The sequence below is a fragment of the Anser cygnoides genome, chromosome 30 (assembly GCF_040182565.1).
Source record: "Anser cygnoides isolate HZ-2024a breed goose chromosome 30, Taihu_goose_T2T_genome, whole genome shotgun sequence".
Lineage (NCBI taxonomy): Eukaryota > Metazoa > Chordata > Aves > Anseriformes > Anatidae > Anser > Anser cygnoides.
The window spans coordinates 2386015-2403860 of record NC_089902.1 but is presented as its reverse complement, the minus strand read 5'-3'; the positions used below and the strand labels follow the sequence as shown (position 1 = coordinate 2403860).

Below are 17846 nucleotides of genomic sequence, written 5' to 3'. Positions count from 1 at the left end.
TATTAACACTATTATTTTAAATTTCCTATTAATCAGTGTAAAATAGATCATGTACAGTCATCCTTTTGGGAAGGTAAACATCACTGGAGGCAACAAAATGAGGAACTTGAACTTTGTTTTTTTTTGAAAATTGCAGCATGATTTCCTGTTGTTTGCTTTTAGATAGGAAAAACCCTGCTTTTCCTACCTATGCAGGGATCCAAAGGAGAAACCCTAGACCAATATCTCTAGGAAAATGATGCTCCAAACTGAAATGCAAGAAAATTCAGCCTTTAAAATGTGGAAAGATTTCTTTTAGATGCTCTTTGAAATCTTCCTCCTTAACTACACCATGAGAGCTCTCCAATTAGCTGCACAAGTCCTGAAGACATGACGAAAACTGTGGGAGAGATATGGCTGCTTAGGACTTTCTCTGTTTGAATGAGTTCCATGGTGTATTTTGGTGCTGAGTCAATGTAACTTGGGTACTGAGAGGAGAATGATGCAACTGCTTGAGAAAGTAAAGTCAAAGGGAAAAGTTGAAGTGACTTGGAGTATTAATGGGCCCCACTGAGGGCTGTTCCTAACAAAGCCTCCCCAGGGACTTGTTAGGGCAGATAACTGGAGGCCATGATTCCAGCCAGGCAAAGCGCTGTGCTGAGAAAAGTCTTGGTTGGTTTTGGTGAAGCAGAAGGACCAAGGCCTGACCCCAGCCCCTGGGAGGGGAGATCCTGCATCCCGACGTCTGGCTCAGGGCTCTTCTTGGGGTCTGTATGATGTGGTGGGCAGTGTGATGCCACGACAAGAAGGCCCCATTGCAATGACTATATCTTGTCTCCTCAGAAGCTCTAGGCAAAGGGACAAAAAGGTGAGGGCTGTTGGGGCCTTCCATTCTTGCCAGCACCCTCTGCCTTCTCCTCTGCACGCTTTCCTATGCTGTTCCAGACTTTAGTCTGGACACTTTAGTGCAACTTTAGTCCAACTTTAGTTTAAAGACATTAGAAAGAAGTTCTTTACTCAGAGGGTGGTGAGGAACAAGCTGCCCAGAGAACTTGTGGATGCCCCATCTCTGGAAGTTTTGAAGGCCAGGTTGGATGGGGCTTTCAGCAACCTGGTCTAGTGGAAGGTGTCTCTGCCCATGGCAGGGGAGTTGGAATGATGTGATCTTTAAGGTCCTTTCATACCCAAACTGTTCTGTAATTCTGTAAATATGAAACACAGCACCATACCAGCTACTAGGAAGAAAAATTTACTCTTCTGCAGCAAAAACTAGGACAATATTCACCGCTTATTCCATACCATGTCTGTCATGCTCAGGTCCAACACTTTCCAATTAATCACCACCGCCCATCCTTTCTGTCTTTTGATATGCTCACAAAAATATCATTTCCTTAGTCTATTTGTGTTTATAATAATAATAATAATAATAAGAATAATAAGAATAAGAATAAGAATAATAAAAGAATAATAATATATTAAGAATAATAATATATTAAGAACAATAATATATTAAGAATAACAATATATAATAATAACAATATATTGTTATTATGCTTTTATACCAACCCATAAACTTTTACTTTTTTTTTTTTTTTTTTTTTTTCTCCCAGTTCTCTCCTCCATCCCAGTGGATGAATAGCTTTGTAGCGCTGAGCTGCCTGGCGGGTCAGACCACTGCAAGTCTTCTTGGTGCCTAGCGTGGAGCACGAAGGTTGAGATGACAGATCTGAACAGAGCGTTTTAAAAGTAAGTTGTTCTAAGCATTAGATCAGTTTAAGAGTTGCTGATCACAATGTCGATCTTTTTGATCTGGGGTCTGTTGTGCTTGTTTTCAGAATTGTGTTGTATAGCACATTGCTAACTGTCTGTCTTCCATGTCAGGCTGTTCATCAATTCTGGGGGCTGGTTTAAGGTACTCTTTTGCTGTATTGGACAGCACTGACTTATGATAGGATAAAATTATTGCCCCCTCAATACCTCAGGAATCATCTCTTCATTTCTTAGAAATTATTTAGAATTACGCTCTTTTATACTCTTTGCCTTTTCTCCTCAGGGAGTAAATCTATGCAGGGCGGGTGGTGATGGTGGGTGGAACTGGTATGGACAGTGGGGGATGCTTTTCACCACTTCTTCCCTCTCCCTTTCTCCTGCACCTCCCCCTTCTCCTCCAGGACAGGCATATAGCCTTTCCAAAGCCACTCCAAACATTGCAACAAGCATTGCAGGCACTCCAGATCCTGAGGTGCACCCAAAGTTTAATTGACCCCTGTGACAGGCCCTAGAGCCACTTCCAAACCTGCGATAGGCCCTGCAGCCACTCCAACTGCTCTGAAAGGCCCTGCAGCCAGAACAGCTCCAGTGATGGGCCCTGCACCCACTCCAGCCCCTGCAATGGGCTCCATGGCTGGGCCAGAGACCAGGCTGTGCCACTATTGGTTGCCTCTTTATGAAAGAGAAAACAATGGGTGTGGAAGTCAGTTTTTCTTTAGAAAGGAAAGAAACTCCTACCCAGTCAAGAAAGGAGGGAGAAAATAAGGCAGGTTTCTTCAAAGCTGGGCCATCGTGGAAGCAGGATGACAAAGATGAAGAGATCATATAAGCATCAGAAACCAACTGGTCCCTATCCCAGTGTTAGCTAGGACATATGGGAAAAGATTTCGGCCATCATCTTGGTGAGCACATTGTCACCTGGCTGCTCCAGTGCTGGGAGAACAGGGCCAGTAGCCTGGAATTAGAGGGCAGGGAAGCCAAGCAGCTGGGATCCCCCTCTAGAGAAGGAGTGATTGACAAAGCCATTGGAAAAGGGCACAAGGAACTTAATCCTGTCATGCTTGAACGAAAGGTATTCCTTCAAGAAAGATCTTGTATGACAACCAGGAAAGTGGACCACCATGGAGAGGGGTATCCGGTACCTGAGGGAATTAGCCATGTTGGAGGTGATTGATAGTGACCTAGACAACAAACAGCTGTCCAAAGTTCCAGATGAAGTCAAGTGCCCATGACCCATGTGGCAGAAGTTTGTACAGAGCGCACCATCATGATATGCCAACTCATTGGCAGTTATGACCTCGAAAGACCAAGAAGAACCCGTGGTGGATGAATTGGCTAGCCAACTCTGGCATTACAAAGAAAGTCTCTCTTCTTCCCTATGAGCCTGTGTCTCATCTATGGAGAAACTTTCTCATGAGTTCCAACAACAACAAGAGGATACATCTTCCTCTCCACCTGCACAAACCAATAGCTCAGCTATCAGGTGTAAGTATCCATCTGCTCAAGAAAGTTGATATAGTGGGTGCATACTACGTGCAACCCTGTGGTTTTAATTGTGTGACCATGGAAAGGCCATGAGAAAATGGGATGCAAAAATCTACCTCCATCCTAGAGGCACGGATACATGAAGTGCAAGTGGCCAGGTTCAGGGGGACCCCTGCTTGGGGAAAGGCTGGGCATCGGTCAGTCTGTGATGAGCAATTGCATTGTGCATCACTTGCGTTATACGTGGAATAATAATAATAATAAAATGTGTTATTCTTTATTATTATTGTTAATGTTATTATTATATCTTTATTTTCTGTCTTGTTAAACTGTCTATATTTCAACAAATAAGCTTTTGAGTGGTGGGTGTGATCTAACAGCTCTGTATTGCTTCCGTGCCTGACAGGTTAAAGCACAACATGTTTGACAACCACAGTTCAACGGCACAAATCACACTTGTAGAAGTCATCTCTCCTGTGTTCAGTGAAGGGCAGTCAGCGATGACTTCAGTCTGCTTGAAACACCACAGCCCAGCAGAGACCCTGCTGCCTTTTGGAGCTGTCAGCCCTGAGGCCTTGGGGACACCTCGAGGGAGCCCAATGGCACAGAGCAAGCGATGCCATGGTCGGGTGCTGTGCTGCTGAGCTGGGCCGGGCTCCTGGGCCCAAGGGGAGCTCGTGGCAAGAGGGCCCTGGTGCAGAGAGACAGCTGTGCCCAGGAGCAGCTCCTGTGCACAGCGCAGCAGGGCTGGGGGCTCTGACCGCAGCTGGCACGGGGAGAGGAGAGAAGGAGAGAGGGCTTGGAGGCAGTGAGGAGCGCAGCAACAGAGGGCAGCGTGTGGCAGGACAGATCTGCAGGCTGTTGGCACCGTGAGTCTCTGGCAGCAGGGCCATGCAGGTGGGGTTGCCAGAGGGGTCTTCTACAGCTGGCACATTTGATGCCTGATAGCATCTGTTGCGATGTCTGTTTCTTCAGCGAGGAGTAGAAGATGCTGTAGAGAATGGCATTTATAAGGAGGCATTTGAAGGGGAAGACTGAGGCTTGGTTAATCTGAGATTTTTGGATTCTGTGCTTTCAGATTTCTGTTGTGGAGGGGAATCTGAGTGAATCTGAGCACACAGACTGTGGGATGGGGTCTGTGAGCATGGACAGGGAGGAGATGTGGAGACACAGGACCAGCTCCCAGCAGGGACACGGGCAGGCAGCAGGGACATGGGCAGGCGGTGAGAGGGAGCTGCTGCCAGAAATGCTGTGCGAGGGAGGGCTCAGGCACCTCCCTGGGACAATCGCTGCTCTCCTCTCCCACCAGCACAGGGCAGCTGAGACCAGAACTGATGGACAGACTGGCTGTGCTCTCTGAAGTACACTCTGCACCAGAGGAACAGTATCTGTGACACTGAGGATCCACAAGGTTTCACTTGAAGTGCAGCAGGAATGACAGTATAGAAAAAAGAAATCGCCACAGCCCTTGTCTGCCGTTAGGGGACTTGGGAGTAAAAATTTGTTCACATCAAGAGTTAAAATAATCTGAGAATACTCCATGTTCCTCTTTACTTCTTTTTATAGGTCAGGACTGTTAACTACACTGCCCACAGCAGAGTCCCCTCCTCCCAGGGACAGCCTCAGGCAGCCCCAGTCAGAGCTCGTGAAAGGGACCTGCCTAATGTCTGGTTAATAGGCTAAAATTGAATTACATATTAACAGACAATTCTGTTGTATTTTGTTACTGCCTTTTCCCTCCTTGGTCAGAATCCCATGCCCAGAACCAGCAAATGGCCAACAGCAGCTCTGTGAGCGAGTTCCTCCTGCTGGCATTCGCAGACACGCGCGAGCTGCAGCTCCTGCACTTCGCGCTCTTCCTGGGCATCTACCTGGCTGCCCTCCTGGGCAACGGCCTCATCCTCACCGCCGTAGCCTGCGACCACCGCCTCCACACCCCCATGGACTTCTTCCTCCTCAACCTCGCCATCCTCGACCTGGGATCCATCTCCACCACTCTGCCCAAAGCCATGGCCAATGCCCTCTGGGACACCAGGGCCATCTCCTATCAAGACTGTGCTGCACAGGTCTTTCTGTTTCTCTTCTTGATTGGAGCAGAATTTTATGTTCTCACCATCATGTCCTACGACCGCTACGTGGCCATCTGCAAGCCCCTGCACTACGGGAGCCTCGTGGGCAGCAGAGCTTGTGCCCAGATGGCAGCAGCTGCCTGGGGCAGTGGCTTTCTGCACGCTGCGCTGCACACTGCTAATATATTTTCACTACCTCTGTGCCATGGTAATGCCTTGGACCAGTTCTTCTGTGAAATCCCCCAGATCCTCAAGCTCTCCTGCTCAGACTCAGACTACTTCAGGGAAGTTGGGTTCATTGCATTTAGCTTCTGTTTAGGTGTTGTTTGCTTTGTTTTCATTGTGCTGTCCTATGTGCAGATCTTCAGGGCGGTTCTGAGGATGCCCTCTGAGCAGGGCCGGCACAAAGCCTTTTCCACGTGCCTCCCTCACCTGGCCTTGGTCTCCCTCTCTATCAGCACTTCCACATTTGTCCACCTGAAGCCCCCCTCCCTCTACTCCGCACACCTGGACCTGGTGGTGTCAGTTCTGTACTCGGTGGTACCTCCAGCAGTGAACCCCCTCATCTACAGCATAAGGAACCAGGAGCTCAAGCACGCACTGAAGAAGCTATTTCAGTTGTCTTCCAGAAGCAGTTAGCTGCATCTGTGCTGTTAAAATGGGAATAAGTCACAAAAAAAATAATCACAGAATCATAGAATATCCCGAGTTGGAAGGGATGCATAAGGATCATCAAGTCCAGCTCCTGGCACCACACAGGTCTACCCCAAAATTCAGACCATGGGACTAAGCGCACAGTCGAAATGCTTCTTAAACTCTGAGAGGCTTGGTGCAGTAACTAGTTCCCTGGGGAGCCTGATCCAGTGGGCGACCATCCTCTCGGTGAAGAACCTCTTCCTGATGTCCAGCCTAAACCTCCCCTGACTCAGCTTGACACCATTCCCGTGGGTCCTATCACTGGTGACTAAAGAGAATAGATCGGCGCCTGCCCCTCCACTCCCCACCGTGAGGAAGCTGTAGACTGTGATGAGGTCTCCCCTCAGCCTCCTCTTCTCCAGGCTGACCAGGCCAAGTGACCTCAGCCGCTCCTCATACGTCTTCCCCTCTAGGCCCTTCACCATCTTTGGAGCCCAGTATCTTACTGACTTGAAGAAAGAGGCTTTAATCTCTCCTGGTTTGTTTCCTAATGAAGGAGCACGAAAGAGACGCGTGTCCTTGTCTCTGAAGAGGAGGTGAAGGAACAGCTAGGGCAAGGGACACAAAAATCAGTTGCGCCAGACTAAACTGTGGTTGTATCTGAGCTTGGAGACTGCAACCCTCTTCAGACTTCCAGATCTAGAGGAACACTTTGGCTGCAACCTAAAAGCCACGTGTACATAAGCTCCCCCAAGCCAGCCAATCTCCTTCCCATGACCTGCCAGGAAACAGCAATGTAGGCATGTAACCAAATTAAAACCCAAACCTTCAGCCCAGCCCTTGACCTGAATAGTGAGTGAGGATCCGGATCCTGGCATTTATACGTGAGAGTTTATACACAGTCAAAGTAAATACTGTAGTCAGAGGTCATGGGGCTAGATTTTGAAAAGCCTTACAGAAAGAAGAGATCTCAGAAAAGCAAATTTAAATAACATTAACGTCAAGAAAAGTAATTCTGATTGCTATATTCTTTATCTGCCATGACTAGACAGAAGGAAATCTGTGATAACAATTTTGCCTTTAAGGTCATTTTCTTTTTCCTTTTATTTCTTCTATTTATTTATAAATTGATTGATTGATTGATTGATTTTAACAGGCTCTGTACTAATTTTCCTCACAGAATGACTAAGAGAAATGTGACCCTTGTGCACCATTTGTAGTTAATTCATTAGGTCAACTCTAACCACTAAGCCCCTTCTCAGGCTATTTCTATTAGTGATAAGGAGCGATTGACCTTCAAAGACTGAAGCCAGGTAGATGAGCCTATTCCACAAGGTCTCTTGGCTCCACCCTTGTTAAGTGAAATCTGCCAGGTGTGGATCATTTGACCTTTGCTCTATAGGAAGCATGAGGAGTGGTGGGGAATTGCCTCCCCAGGGGAGTTGGAGGCTTGTGTTATTTAGGGTGCTTTTCCATTGTGGTGCAATGGACTCAGTGTTCCCCATAGGCTGCTTTTTCTTCATGTTTTCTACCATCTCTGTGAAATAGTTTTAGTGACTCTAGGAGCTAGCTACGTTGGTGGTGCCTTCTCAGTACAGTAAAACCCTGGTGGTACGACTTCACTGTGAAGTAGTTGGGAAGTGACTCAAGCTCAGAAGCTGTCAGGTAAGTGTTCCTGGGTTCTACAGTTGTTTGATGTTGAGGAGTTTGAGTACTTCCTTCACCTTGTCTGTTTTCAGTGAAATTACTTACGTGGGTTCTGAGCTCCCTTTCCAGACCTTAAAAATAAAATGAAATAATAATAAAAAGACAAACTCAGAAGCTCAAGTGCTTACAGGTAAGCCTGACTTTGAAGAATGTTCTTAAGTATTTGTTAAGATGGAACAACAGACTGTGTGAAAAAGGTGCCTTAATGTGAACGCAGATTTTGCCTTGTGGTAAGTAGAAACAGATCTGGATAGATACTGGTGGCATGATCGTTACTTTCACTAAGTGGAAATTGTGAGAATGTGCTGTCCTTAAAGGAAATGATGTTCTCACTATAGGCAAGTCAAAAGCAGTGGGAAGGAAGCCTGTCCTCTTCCCTACAGGCCTGCGTCTTGGCTGTGGAGAAACTTTTGGAAGAGGTCCACCAACTTAAAGAGAACTGATCTTCCTCCCCACCTGTACAAACCAGTGTCTCAGCTCTCAGGGTTAAGCGTCCTTCTGTGTTAGGAAGACCACAGAGTGGGTACGCAGCCTGTGCCACCCTGTGGTTTGACCAACGTGACCACGGAGAAGACTTCAGAAAAAGGGATGGAAAATCTACCAGGACACTAGAGGCATGGGTACATGAGTTGGAAGGAGGAGGAGAAAAAGAAAAAGAGAGGAAACGGGTTCTCTGAGAAACTTGTTGCTCCAATTTCCTCCAAGCACCTGGTACATCAACCCCAGCTCCCTGGGGCCCCAATTCTATTGTTAGCTCAAGCCTTTGAGCCCCATGTTGGGTGCCAAAAAGGACTGTGGTGGCTTTACCTTGCTAGGCAGCTAAACACCACCACAACTGCTCTCTTACTTCCCCTCCTCAGAAGAGGAGGGGAAGAAGTAAAGGAAAGAACAACTCAGGGGTTGAGATAAGGATAATTTAATTAAAGGGAAAAAATTATGAAGGAAAAATTATTACTAATTAAACAATTTAATTAAAGGGGAAACAAAAAACAGGGAAAGGGGGAAAAAATGACAAGCAAAGGCTGTGTGGAAGTGCAGAGTAAAGAAACTACTCTCAACTTCCCACAAACGAGCGATGCTTGACCACGTCCTTGAAGCAGGACCTCAATGCACGTAGCTGTTCTTGGGGAGGACAGATGTTTTTTGCAACGAGTGCTCACCCCTCCCCTCTTCTTCCTTTTTCCACCTTTTATTGCTGAGTGTGACATCACATGGTATGGAATATCCCTTTGGTTGGTTTAGGTCAGCTGCCCTGGTGATGTCCCCTCCTCGCTGTTTGCCCACCCCCAGCCTGCTGGCTCTGGGGGGGTTAGAGGGAGTCCTGATGCTGTGCCAGCACTGCTCAGCAGCAGACACAACACTGGGGCGATACCAGTGCTCTTCTAGCTGCAAGTGCAGAGCACAGCACTGTATGGGCTGCTGCAGGGAAAGGTAACATCCCAGCCAGACCCAGTACACCTTCCACCTCGAATCAACTGCCCCAGGGCTGGAAACACAGCCCTACCATTTGCCATGGGCTGATCCAGACCCGCCTGGAAGAGGGGGAAGCTCCTGAACACCTCCAATACATTGATGACATCATCACATACAGCAACCTAGAAGAAGAAGTGTTTGAGAAAGGGAAGAAAATGTTCCAAATCCTTCTGAAAGCTTGCATTGCCCTAAACCAAAGTAAGGTCAAGGGACCTGCACAGGATATCCTGATGCAGGCTGGCTAGGTTCAGTGGGACTGCTGCTTGGGGATGGGCTGGGCTTCGGTCAGTGGGTGATGAACAATTGCATGGTGCATCACTTGCTTTGTACATGTCATAATAATAATTGTTCTTATTGTTGTTTTTCCTGTTATTATTGTCTCTTCATTTTATGTCCTTTTAAACTGTCTTTATTTCAACGCAGGAGCTTTTGGGGGCTGAGGGTGAGCTAACAGCTGTGTGGTGCTGAGCTGCCTTCCAACTTAAACCACAACACTATGTTTGACAACCACACTCTAACGGCACAAATCGCATTTCTGAAATCAGTCTCGCCTCTGTTCAGAGAGGAGCAGTCGGGGATGACTTCAGCCTGTTAGAAGCACCACACCCCAGCAGAGACCCTGCTGCCTTTGGGAGCTGTCAGCCCTGAGGCCTTGGGGACACCTCGAGGGAGCCCAATGGCACAGAGCAAGCGATGCCATGGTCGGGTGCTGTGCTGCTGAGCTGGGCCGGGCTCCTGGGCCCAAGGGGAGCTCGTGGCAAGCGGGCAGCACTGCAGAGAGACTGCTCTGCCCAGGAGCAGGTCCTGTGCACAGCGCAGCAGGGCTGGGGGCTCTGACCGCAGCTGGCACGGGGAGAGGAGAGAAGGAGAGAGGGCTTGGAGGCAGTGAGGAGCGCAGCAACAGAGGGCAGCGTGTGGCAGGACAGATCTGCAGGCTCTTGGCACCGTGAGTCTCTGGCAGCAGGGCCATGCAGGTGGGGTTGCCAGAGGGGTCTTCTACAGCTGGCAAATCCGATGGCTGATAGCATCTGTCGGGATGGGTCTCTCTCTTTCTCCAGCGAGGAGTAGAAGATGCTTTAGTGAATGGCATTTATAAGGGGGCATTTCAAGAGGAAGACTGAGGACTGGTTAATCTGAGATTTTTGGATTCTCTACATTCAGATTCTTGCAGTGGAGGGGAATCTGAGTGCATCTGAGCACATAGACTCTGGGATGGGGTCTGTGAGCATGGACAGGGAGGAGACGTGGGGACACAGAAGCGGCTCCCAGCAGGGACATGGGCAGGTAGCAGGGACATGGGCAGGCGGTGGGAGGGAGCTGCTGCCAGAAATGCTGTGCGAGGGAGGGCTCAGGCACCTCCCTGCCATCCCCTGCAGGGCAGGCGCCTTCCCTGGGACACCCCCTGCTCTCCTGTGCCACCAGCACAGCCTCTGCCCTCAAGCCCCCGCTGTCCCCAGCAGGAGCTGCCTCCTCTGCAGGCAGAGCTGCAGCACAGGAGGGTGTGCTGAGTGTCCGTCTGTCCCTCCCTGGCCTTGCCTCCCCTGGCAGCAGCACGCTGCCATTCCTCCTGGCTTCTCCACCTGGCCGTGCTGCTGCTGCTCTTGTTCCCAGGCTGCCTGGGGATGGGGGTTTCACCTGCCCATGGGGTGAGCCCTCGGGGTGCTTGGGGGAAGGGGAGTACGGGGAGAGGGTGAGGGGTCTGGAGATGGGCACTTGGAGCCTGGATTCCTCTGCTCTCAGCAGCATCCAGGTTTTTTTGAGTTGCACTTCTGAGTGCAACTGTCTTGTAGATCAAAGAAATGGCAGCAGAGGGCAGCTGATAGCAGAACTGATGGACTTAGGGCCCTAACACTCTCTCTTAAAGGACTCTTGGCTGTAAGGGTACAGTCCCTTTGTCTCTGAGGATTCACAGGGTCTTACTTGGAGTGCAGGAGAGATGCCTGGACTTCTGTCTTAAAAGCAGGCTTCAGGTGTCTTGGGGCAGCTAGAATAAAACATACGAAATAAAAATAAAAATCCCAACAGCACTCCTGAGCAGTTGGTCTGAATGTGAGCCAAACTGGGGCAAAAGTCTTTGATACTAGCAGAAAAGTAAATCTGAGATGACAGCAAATTCCTCTTTATGTCTGGCTGTAGGGCAGGACTGACTCTTCCATTGCCCACAGCAAAGTCTCCTGCTCCCATGGACACCCTAAGGCAGGACCAAGTAGAACTCAGGAAAGGGACCTGCCATATGCCTGCCTGGATGTGGAGAATCATTTGGGGAGGTTTAAATGAGAAACGGTAGGAGTTTTCCTCTGCTAAGTGGGTTGTACATTATTAATGTCTTTCTATGCTTTGAGCAGAACCTGATGCCTCTAAACAGCAGATGACCAACAGCAGCTCCATCAGTGAGTTCCTCCTGCTGCCATTCGCAGACACGCGCAAGCTGCAGCTCCTGCACTTCGGGCTCTTCCTGGGCATCTACCTGGCTGCCCTCCTGGGCAACGGCCTCATCCTCACTGCCGTAGCCTGCGACCGCCGCCTCCACACCCTCATGGACTTCTTCCTCCTCAACCTCGCCCTCCTCGACCTGGGCTGCATCTCCACCACTCTGCCCAAAGCCATGGCCAATGCCCTCTGGGACACCAGGGCCATCTCCTATCAAGGGTGTGCTGCACAGGTCTTTTTTTTTCTGTTCTTTATATCAGCAGAATATTCCATTCTCACCATCATGGCCTATGACTGCTACGTTGCCACCTGCAAGCCCCTGCACTACGGGAGCCTCGTGGGCAGCAGAGCTTGTGCCCAGATGGCAGCAGCTGCCTGGGGCAGTGGCTTTCTCAATGCTGTCCTGCACACGGCCACTACATTTTCCCTGCCCCTCTGCCAAGGCAATGCTGTGGACCAGTTCTTCTGTAAGATCCCCCAGATCCTCAAGCTCTCCTGCTCAGACACCTTCCTCAGGGAAGTTGGGGCACTTGTGTTTAGCGTTTCTTTAGTCTTTGGCTGTTTTGTTTTCATTGTGTTGTCCTATGTGCAGATCCTCAGAGCAGTGCTGAGGATGCCCTCTGAGCAGGGCCGGCACAAAGCCTTTTCCATGTGCCTCCCTCACCTGGCCGTGGTCTCCCTCTTTGTCAGTACTGGAATATTTGCCTACCTGAAACCCAGCTCCAACTCCTCCCCATCCCTGGACCTGTTGGTGGCAGTTCTGTACTCAGTGGTGCCTCCAACAGTGAACTTCATCATCTACAGCATGAGGAACCAGGACATGAAAGCCACACTGAAGAAAGAGTTTCTGGTGGTAATATTTAGTTAGCTTTTTTATTTATGTATTTATTTTATTTAGATAGCTTAATTGGCTATCTCATTTTTCTAGTTTTATTCAAGTTCATTTCAGGCAATTTTTGAGCTTTATATATAGTAATGTTTGTAATTTGTATAGTATTGTTTTTATATTTAATATATTATATAGTATTGTTTTTATATAATTTTTATAGTATTGTTTGTAATTTTGTTTGCAGTTAAATATTTGCTTTCATTCCTCTTTTCCAGATGACCAACCCTCTGTTGGACCGAGATTTTCTCTGTAAACATGTTTATTCCTAAATGACATCTGGCCTCAATTGTTGCATCTTGTTAGTAAAATGAAGTTGCTCAGTGCTCAGGGCTCCTCTTCCCAAACTGGAGTGCAGAAGACGCTCAGGAAGTGCCAGACTGAAGGTCTCACTCTTGTGCTTGGGTGCCACCTGGACACAGGGACATGAGGGCATGGGGTGGGGGGTGAGGGAGCCAGGGCTGACCTGAGTTGTCACCGGTGGATGCCCAGTGCCCCTGGAGGCCCTGACTGGTCAAGAAGCAGCTTCCTGGGATTGAAATGTGACAGGGCTGGCGGCATCAGGGAGGTATCGGGAACCACCAGGATATCCTACGGGTTCTCCTGGGATGCCGTGTGCCTTGTGTTGGGTGGGCAGTGAGTGGGTCTTCACAGTAAAGCCAAGCCAAAGGATGCACGGGCTGATGGGAGCTCTGCAATGCCAGGACACACAGCGAGGCCACAGCACAAAGGTCTCAGAGGCCTTCAGTGATCAGTAGGAAAGGGCCAAATGTGGGTGACAAGGCAACGGCAGGGGGGTGGGGAGAGGTGGGCAGGGGCTGGGCTGGGCTGGGCAGTGCCCGGCAGAGGGCACCAGCAGCGTCAGGGAGCGGTGGCAGCATGCAGGGGAGGGCTCCCAGCAGGGCTTGGTGCTGCAGAGCCAGGGCTGGGGAAGGGAGCCCCGAGCTGCAGGGGCAGGGGACACGAGGCCGCTCGGGGCCCTTGCTGGCCTGGGCAGAGCAGGAAGGGGGCCCAGGACATTCGTCCCCTCACCGCAGCCTGCCACGACCTGCACGGCGCTCACGGAGCATCCAGGGCCAGGCTCTGCCCCGTGGTGCGCAGGGAGAGGGCAAAGCCTCTCTGAAGAAGAGGCTGAAAGTGAAAAAGGTCCCTCTGCTGCCCCGTGGTGTGACAGGGCCAGGGTGGGACAGCTTACCTTTATTTGATGTAGTTCTTGTGTAATTTGCATTGGTGATGGCACAAAAAGACAGCTCCTTCACCAGTGATGTACATCCTTCTTCATGTTAGGACACAACTCAACGTCCTTCACTCTGCTTTATCTCACAGATGAACTGGATTAGGTCTCCTTGATTACTCTGAGGCACAGTGCAGTGCTTTTTCCCTTCTGCTACTGCAGCACAATATGTGTGACTTTCCTTACTCTGTGCATTGACCTGACGGGTCATTTCACATTTTTCACTTTCATATCCCTAGTTGGAAGGGGATGATTTCCCAAAGTGGGGCAAGCTGATGGGTTCTGGCTCAGCCATTTGAAGCGTGCTATACTTGAGTTTCTCAGCCTGAATTTGCTAAAGATGACTGAGGATGGTAAATGGATGTTCAAGTGTCTCGTAGGAATAAGGGGTATCACGGGTTAAGTAAGAATAAGAATATCATGGGTTTCCAATGGCCATTTCAAATCTAGATCAGTCCCAGGAACACACTGAACTAGGATGTTGTCTTTGAAGGGGTTTCCTGTGCTGGGCTGGGCTGCAGTTACAGGGACAAAGACCACTGCTGGCAGTGGAGGTGCCCTGGGAACTCCACTGTGCTCCACCTGATTTTCCCAAAAGGCTCCGGTCTCCTGCAGGTCTTTTCTGACATCTGCCGGCCCATGGAAGTGCCTCAAATACAACGGGGCCACAGGAGGTTTTCCCTGGTTATGCTTATGGTCAGACAGCAAAGCTCTGCCTCAATACCCAGTAATTTTTTTAGTACTTAACTAATAAAAAAACTACTCATCAGCTCAAATGATTCAACCCCTTCCATTAAATGTCTCACGAAGAAGATCATGATGAAATGTGAATTTTCAGGATGTATATACATTGCGGGAGAAGAAATCCTGGTGTTCACCTGTACTTGCATTGTCATCCCTTTGTCTATAATGGTGTGCTCCCTCATCTTCCAGGCACAAAACCTGACTTGATTACACAGACCCTGCTGAATGTCCCCTTTCCAGCTGCCTGTCTGGACCTATGCACTTCCCATGGTTCTCCTGCTTTGCCCTCCCCTTACTCTTGGATCATTCAGACCGCTCTCACCAACCCAGTTGCTGCTTTGAGTTTCAGTGAGTTCCAGCTTACCCATCTCTCAGCAGTCGGTCTAACGGTTTCCTTAGCAAGAAACTCATCATTTATCATTGAATTACTATGATATGGATTAATATTAACACTACTATTTAAAATTTCCTATTAATCAGTGTAAAAAACATCTTGAACCGTCATCCCTTTGGGAAGGTAAACTTCACTGGAGGCCAAAAAAAAAGGAACTTGAACTTTTTTTTTTTTAAAATTGCGGCATGATTTCCTGTTGCCTCTTTTCAAATAGGAAAAACCCTGCTCTTCCTACCTAAGCAGGGCTTCAAAGGAGTAACCCTAGACCAATATCTATAGGAAAATGATGCTCCAAAGTGAAATGCAACAAAATTCAGCCTTCAAAATGAGGAAAGATTTTTATTAGATACTCTTTGAAATCTTCCTCGTTAACTACACCATGAGAGCTCTCCAATTAGCTCTACAAGTTTTGAAGACATGAAGAAAACCGTGGGAGAGATATGGCTGCTTAGGCCTTTCTCTCTTTTAATGAGTTCAGTGGTGTATTTTGGTGCTGAGTCAGTGAAACATGGGTACTGAGAGGAGAATGATGCAACTGCTTGAGAAAGTAAAGTCAGAAGGAAAAGTTGAAGTGACTTGGAGTATTAATGGGCCCCACTGAGGGCTGTTCCTAACAAAGCCTCCCCAGGGACTTGTTAGGGCACATAATTGGAGGCCATGATTCCAGACAGGCAAAGCGCTGTGCTGAGAAAAGTCTTGGTTGGTTTTGGTGAAGCAGAAGGGCCAAGGCCTGACCCCAGCCACTGGGAGGGGAGATCCTGCACCCCCACGTCTGGCTCAGGGCTCTTCTTGGGGTCTGTATGATGTGGTGGGCAGTGTGATGCCATGAGAAGAACTTCATTAGGACACCTCCCCACCCCTGCACAGGGTATCAAGGAAGCAGTGAGGGCCCATTGCAATGACAATATCTCGTCTCCTCAGAAGCTCTAGCCAAAGGGACAAAAACATTAGGGCTGTTGGGGCCTTCCATTCCTGCCAGCACCCTCTGCCTTCTCCTCTGCAGGCTTTCCTATGCTGTCCCACACTTTGCCCTATTTCCTTGAAGTCTGCAGACACCCATCTCTGTCCACCACCTTGCTCTCATACAGGACTTTCCATCATCTCACCCATGTCTCGTCAGCACTCATCAGCTGTTCCTTGAAACACAAAGCCTGGGTGTGATCATAAACTCTCTTTCAGTGACCTCTGTCACCATGGCAAAACCCTTTGAGGGACATTTCTTCCTCTTCATGGCCAGTGCCACCCTTCCAAGGTGCAATTTGTGGCAGTTTTTCTCTCCTGCTCTTTCCTACTACCAAAGAAAGCTCCATCAGGGTGGAAACCACTCCTGAAGCAGGCATCCCAACCCATCAGGCTCCTTGAGGCCTGTCAGCCAAGCACACAGAAGTCACCTCAGCAACATCTCCCAAGGCCTGGGCCTGCTGCTGGCCTTGCAGCTTCTTGGCTAGACACAGCCAAGCCTTGTGCCTCCTGCTGTCCAGTCCTGGACTCAAGCAGAAGGGACAGGACAACCCCTCTGCGGGCCTTCTTTCTGTCTGGGTCCTCCTGGGGATGGAGGCAGAGGGGATCCCACAGGCAGCATGCCAAGCAGGGGCCTTCTGCTGGCCTAGCAGGGCCACTGGCAGATGTCAGCCCCAAAGTGCACATCCCAGGGAGAAGCCAAGGCTGACCTGCCACCTCCAGACACAAGGCACCTCACAGTCCCTTTGCGTGACACGTTCCTGCTGCTGCCCTATCAGCTGCAGAGACAGAAGTGACCTCCCAGTCACTGCCCCAGTCCCATTCCTCCTGCTGGGGCAGGAGATCCTGAGGCAGAGCTGAGCTCATCAGAGCATTCCCACCCATCTCCTCCTTGTGGCCCACAAGCTGATCAGATCCATGGCCCCTCACATCCATCTCTGAATGCCATGGGACTGCACAGCAACCTCATGGTTCCTGACCTGCCTCAAGGGGCCAAGCACCTAAAGATAAGGTTTAGGAGAGGCTTTGAATGTGAAGAGGTTAATACACAGGAGGACAGGGTTTGGATGTTAGTTGTTCATGTATGACATTAGGGACTACGGCGAACCTTTCCAGGTGAGAGCTTAAGAAAATATTGAGTGGGAGGGTTTGGTGTTGGGCTTGGGGTGTCAGGTCAGTTGTTAGGGTATGTGCAAGCTCTTTGCTTTAGCCTTTTGTTCAGGTCTGCAAAAAGACTTGGGTTAAATAGAGCGTTTTAATGCTTGTGTTAAAGGCAGGGATCAGGGTGAGCAAGAGAGTAAAGGTAAGGGAAAGATATTATGGACTTATTTTGGCTCAAGGGATATTGTAGACAAAAATTAGAGCAGTGGATTCCTGTCAGGGTGTGGAGTGGCATTTAGATTTAGGTATTAATGTTACAGGTTAAAATAGGGTAAGGGCCTCACATGACTGCTTTAAGTCTGTGTTATGGTGGGATCAACATTACCTGAGCATTCTTACCTCTCCAAAATCATTAGCTTCTGCTGGCCAAGATCTTCTTCCCTCCCCCAGATCTCACATCTCTCCTGGTCAGGCTTCTCCTGACTTCCCCATATCAGTCATCTTCTTAGGGGCAGCTTTCTGATGGCTTTCATGAACTCAGAGTATCTGTCTCACCTCTGTTGGCTACTCTGCTCCTGAGAAAGAAGCAACTCCCAAGCCAGCATGGAGAAGGACACAAAGGCTGTAGAAGCACCCTGCACAATGTGCCCAGCAGCTCTGCACCACCACAAAAGCAGCCCTGAAGGATGAATTCAGGGAAAAGCTGAAACCTCTGACATGACAACCCCAATTCAAGACCTCTTCCTCTATGGGGCCTACCCAATACTTAGGAAGAGAGGATCTCACAAACTGTGTGCAGAGCAGGTGCATCTGGTGGCCTGTCATGGAGACCAGCAGATGTGAGCCTAAAGGCACAGATCCCAGCCAGGAGTCAAGGGATGACCTGTCAGCTGCTTCAGAAAAAAGTCACCTCACAGGCCACTTAACAGCCATTAGCTTCCTACTGGACTTGGAGCTTCGGAGGCACCACTGAGCTCA

At 49.2% G+C, this 17846-nt stretch overlaps 1 protein-coding gene across 1 annotated transcript; it reads left to right on the top strand.

Moving 5' to 3' along the window:
• The first annotated feature begins 11130 nt into the window (after positions 1 to 11130).
• LOC136787776 (olfactory receptor 14J1-like) lies at positions 11131 to 13171 on the top strand. Its single transcript, XM_066985095.1, has 2 exons — positions 11131 to 12402; positions 12654 to 13171. Exons 1-2 carry the CDS (start codon positions 11488 to 11490, stop codon positions 12705 to 12707), a joined length of 969 nt encoding a protein of 322 aa, XP_066841196.1. The 5' UTR covers positions 11131 to 11487; the 3' UTR covers positions 12708 to 13171.
• The last annotated feature ends 4675 nt before the right edge of the window (positions 13172 to 17846 follow it).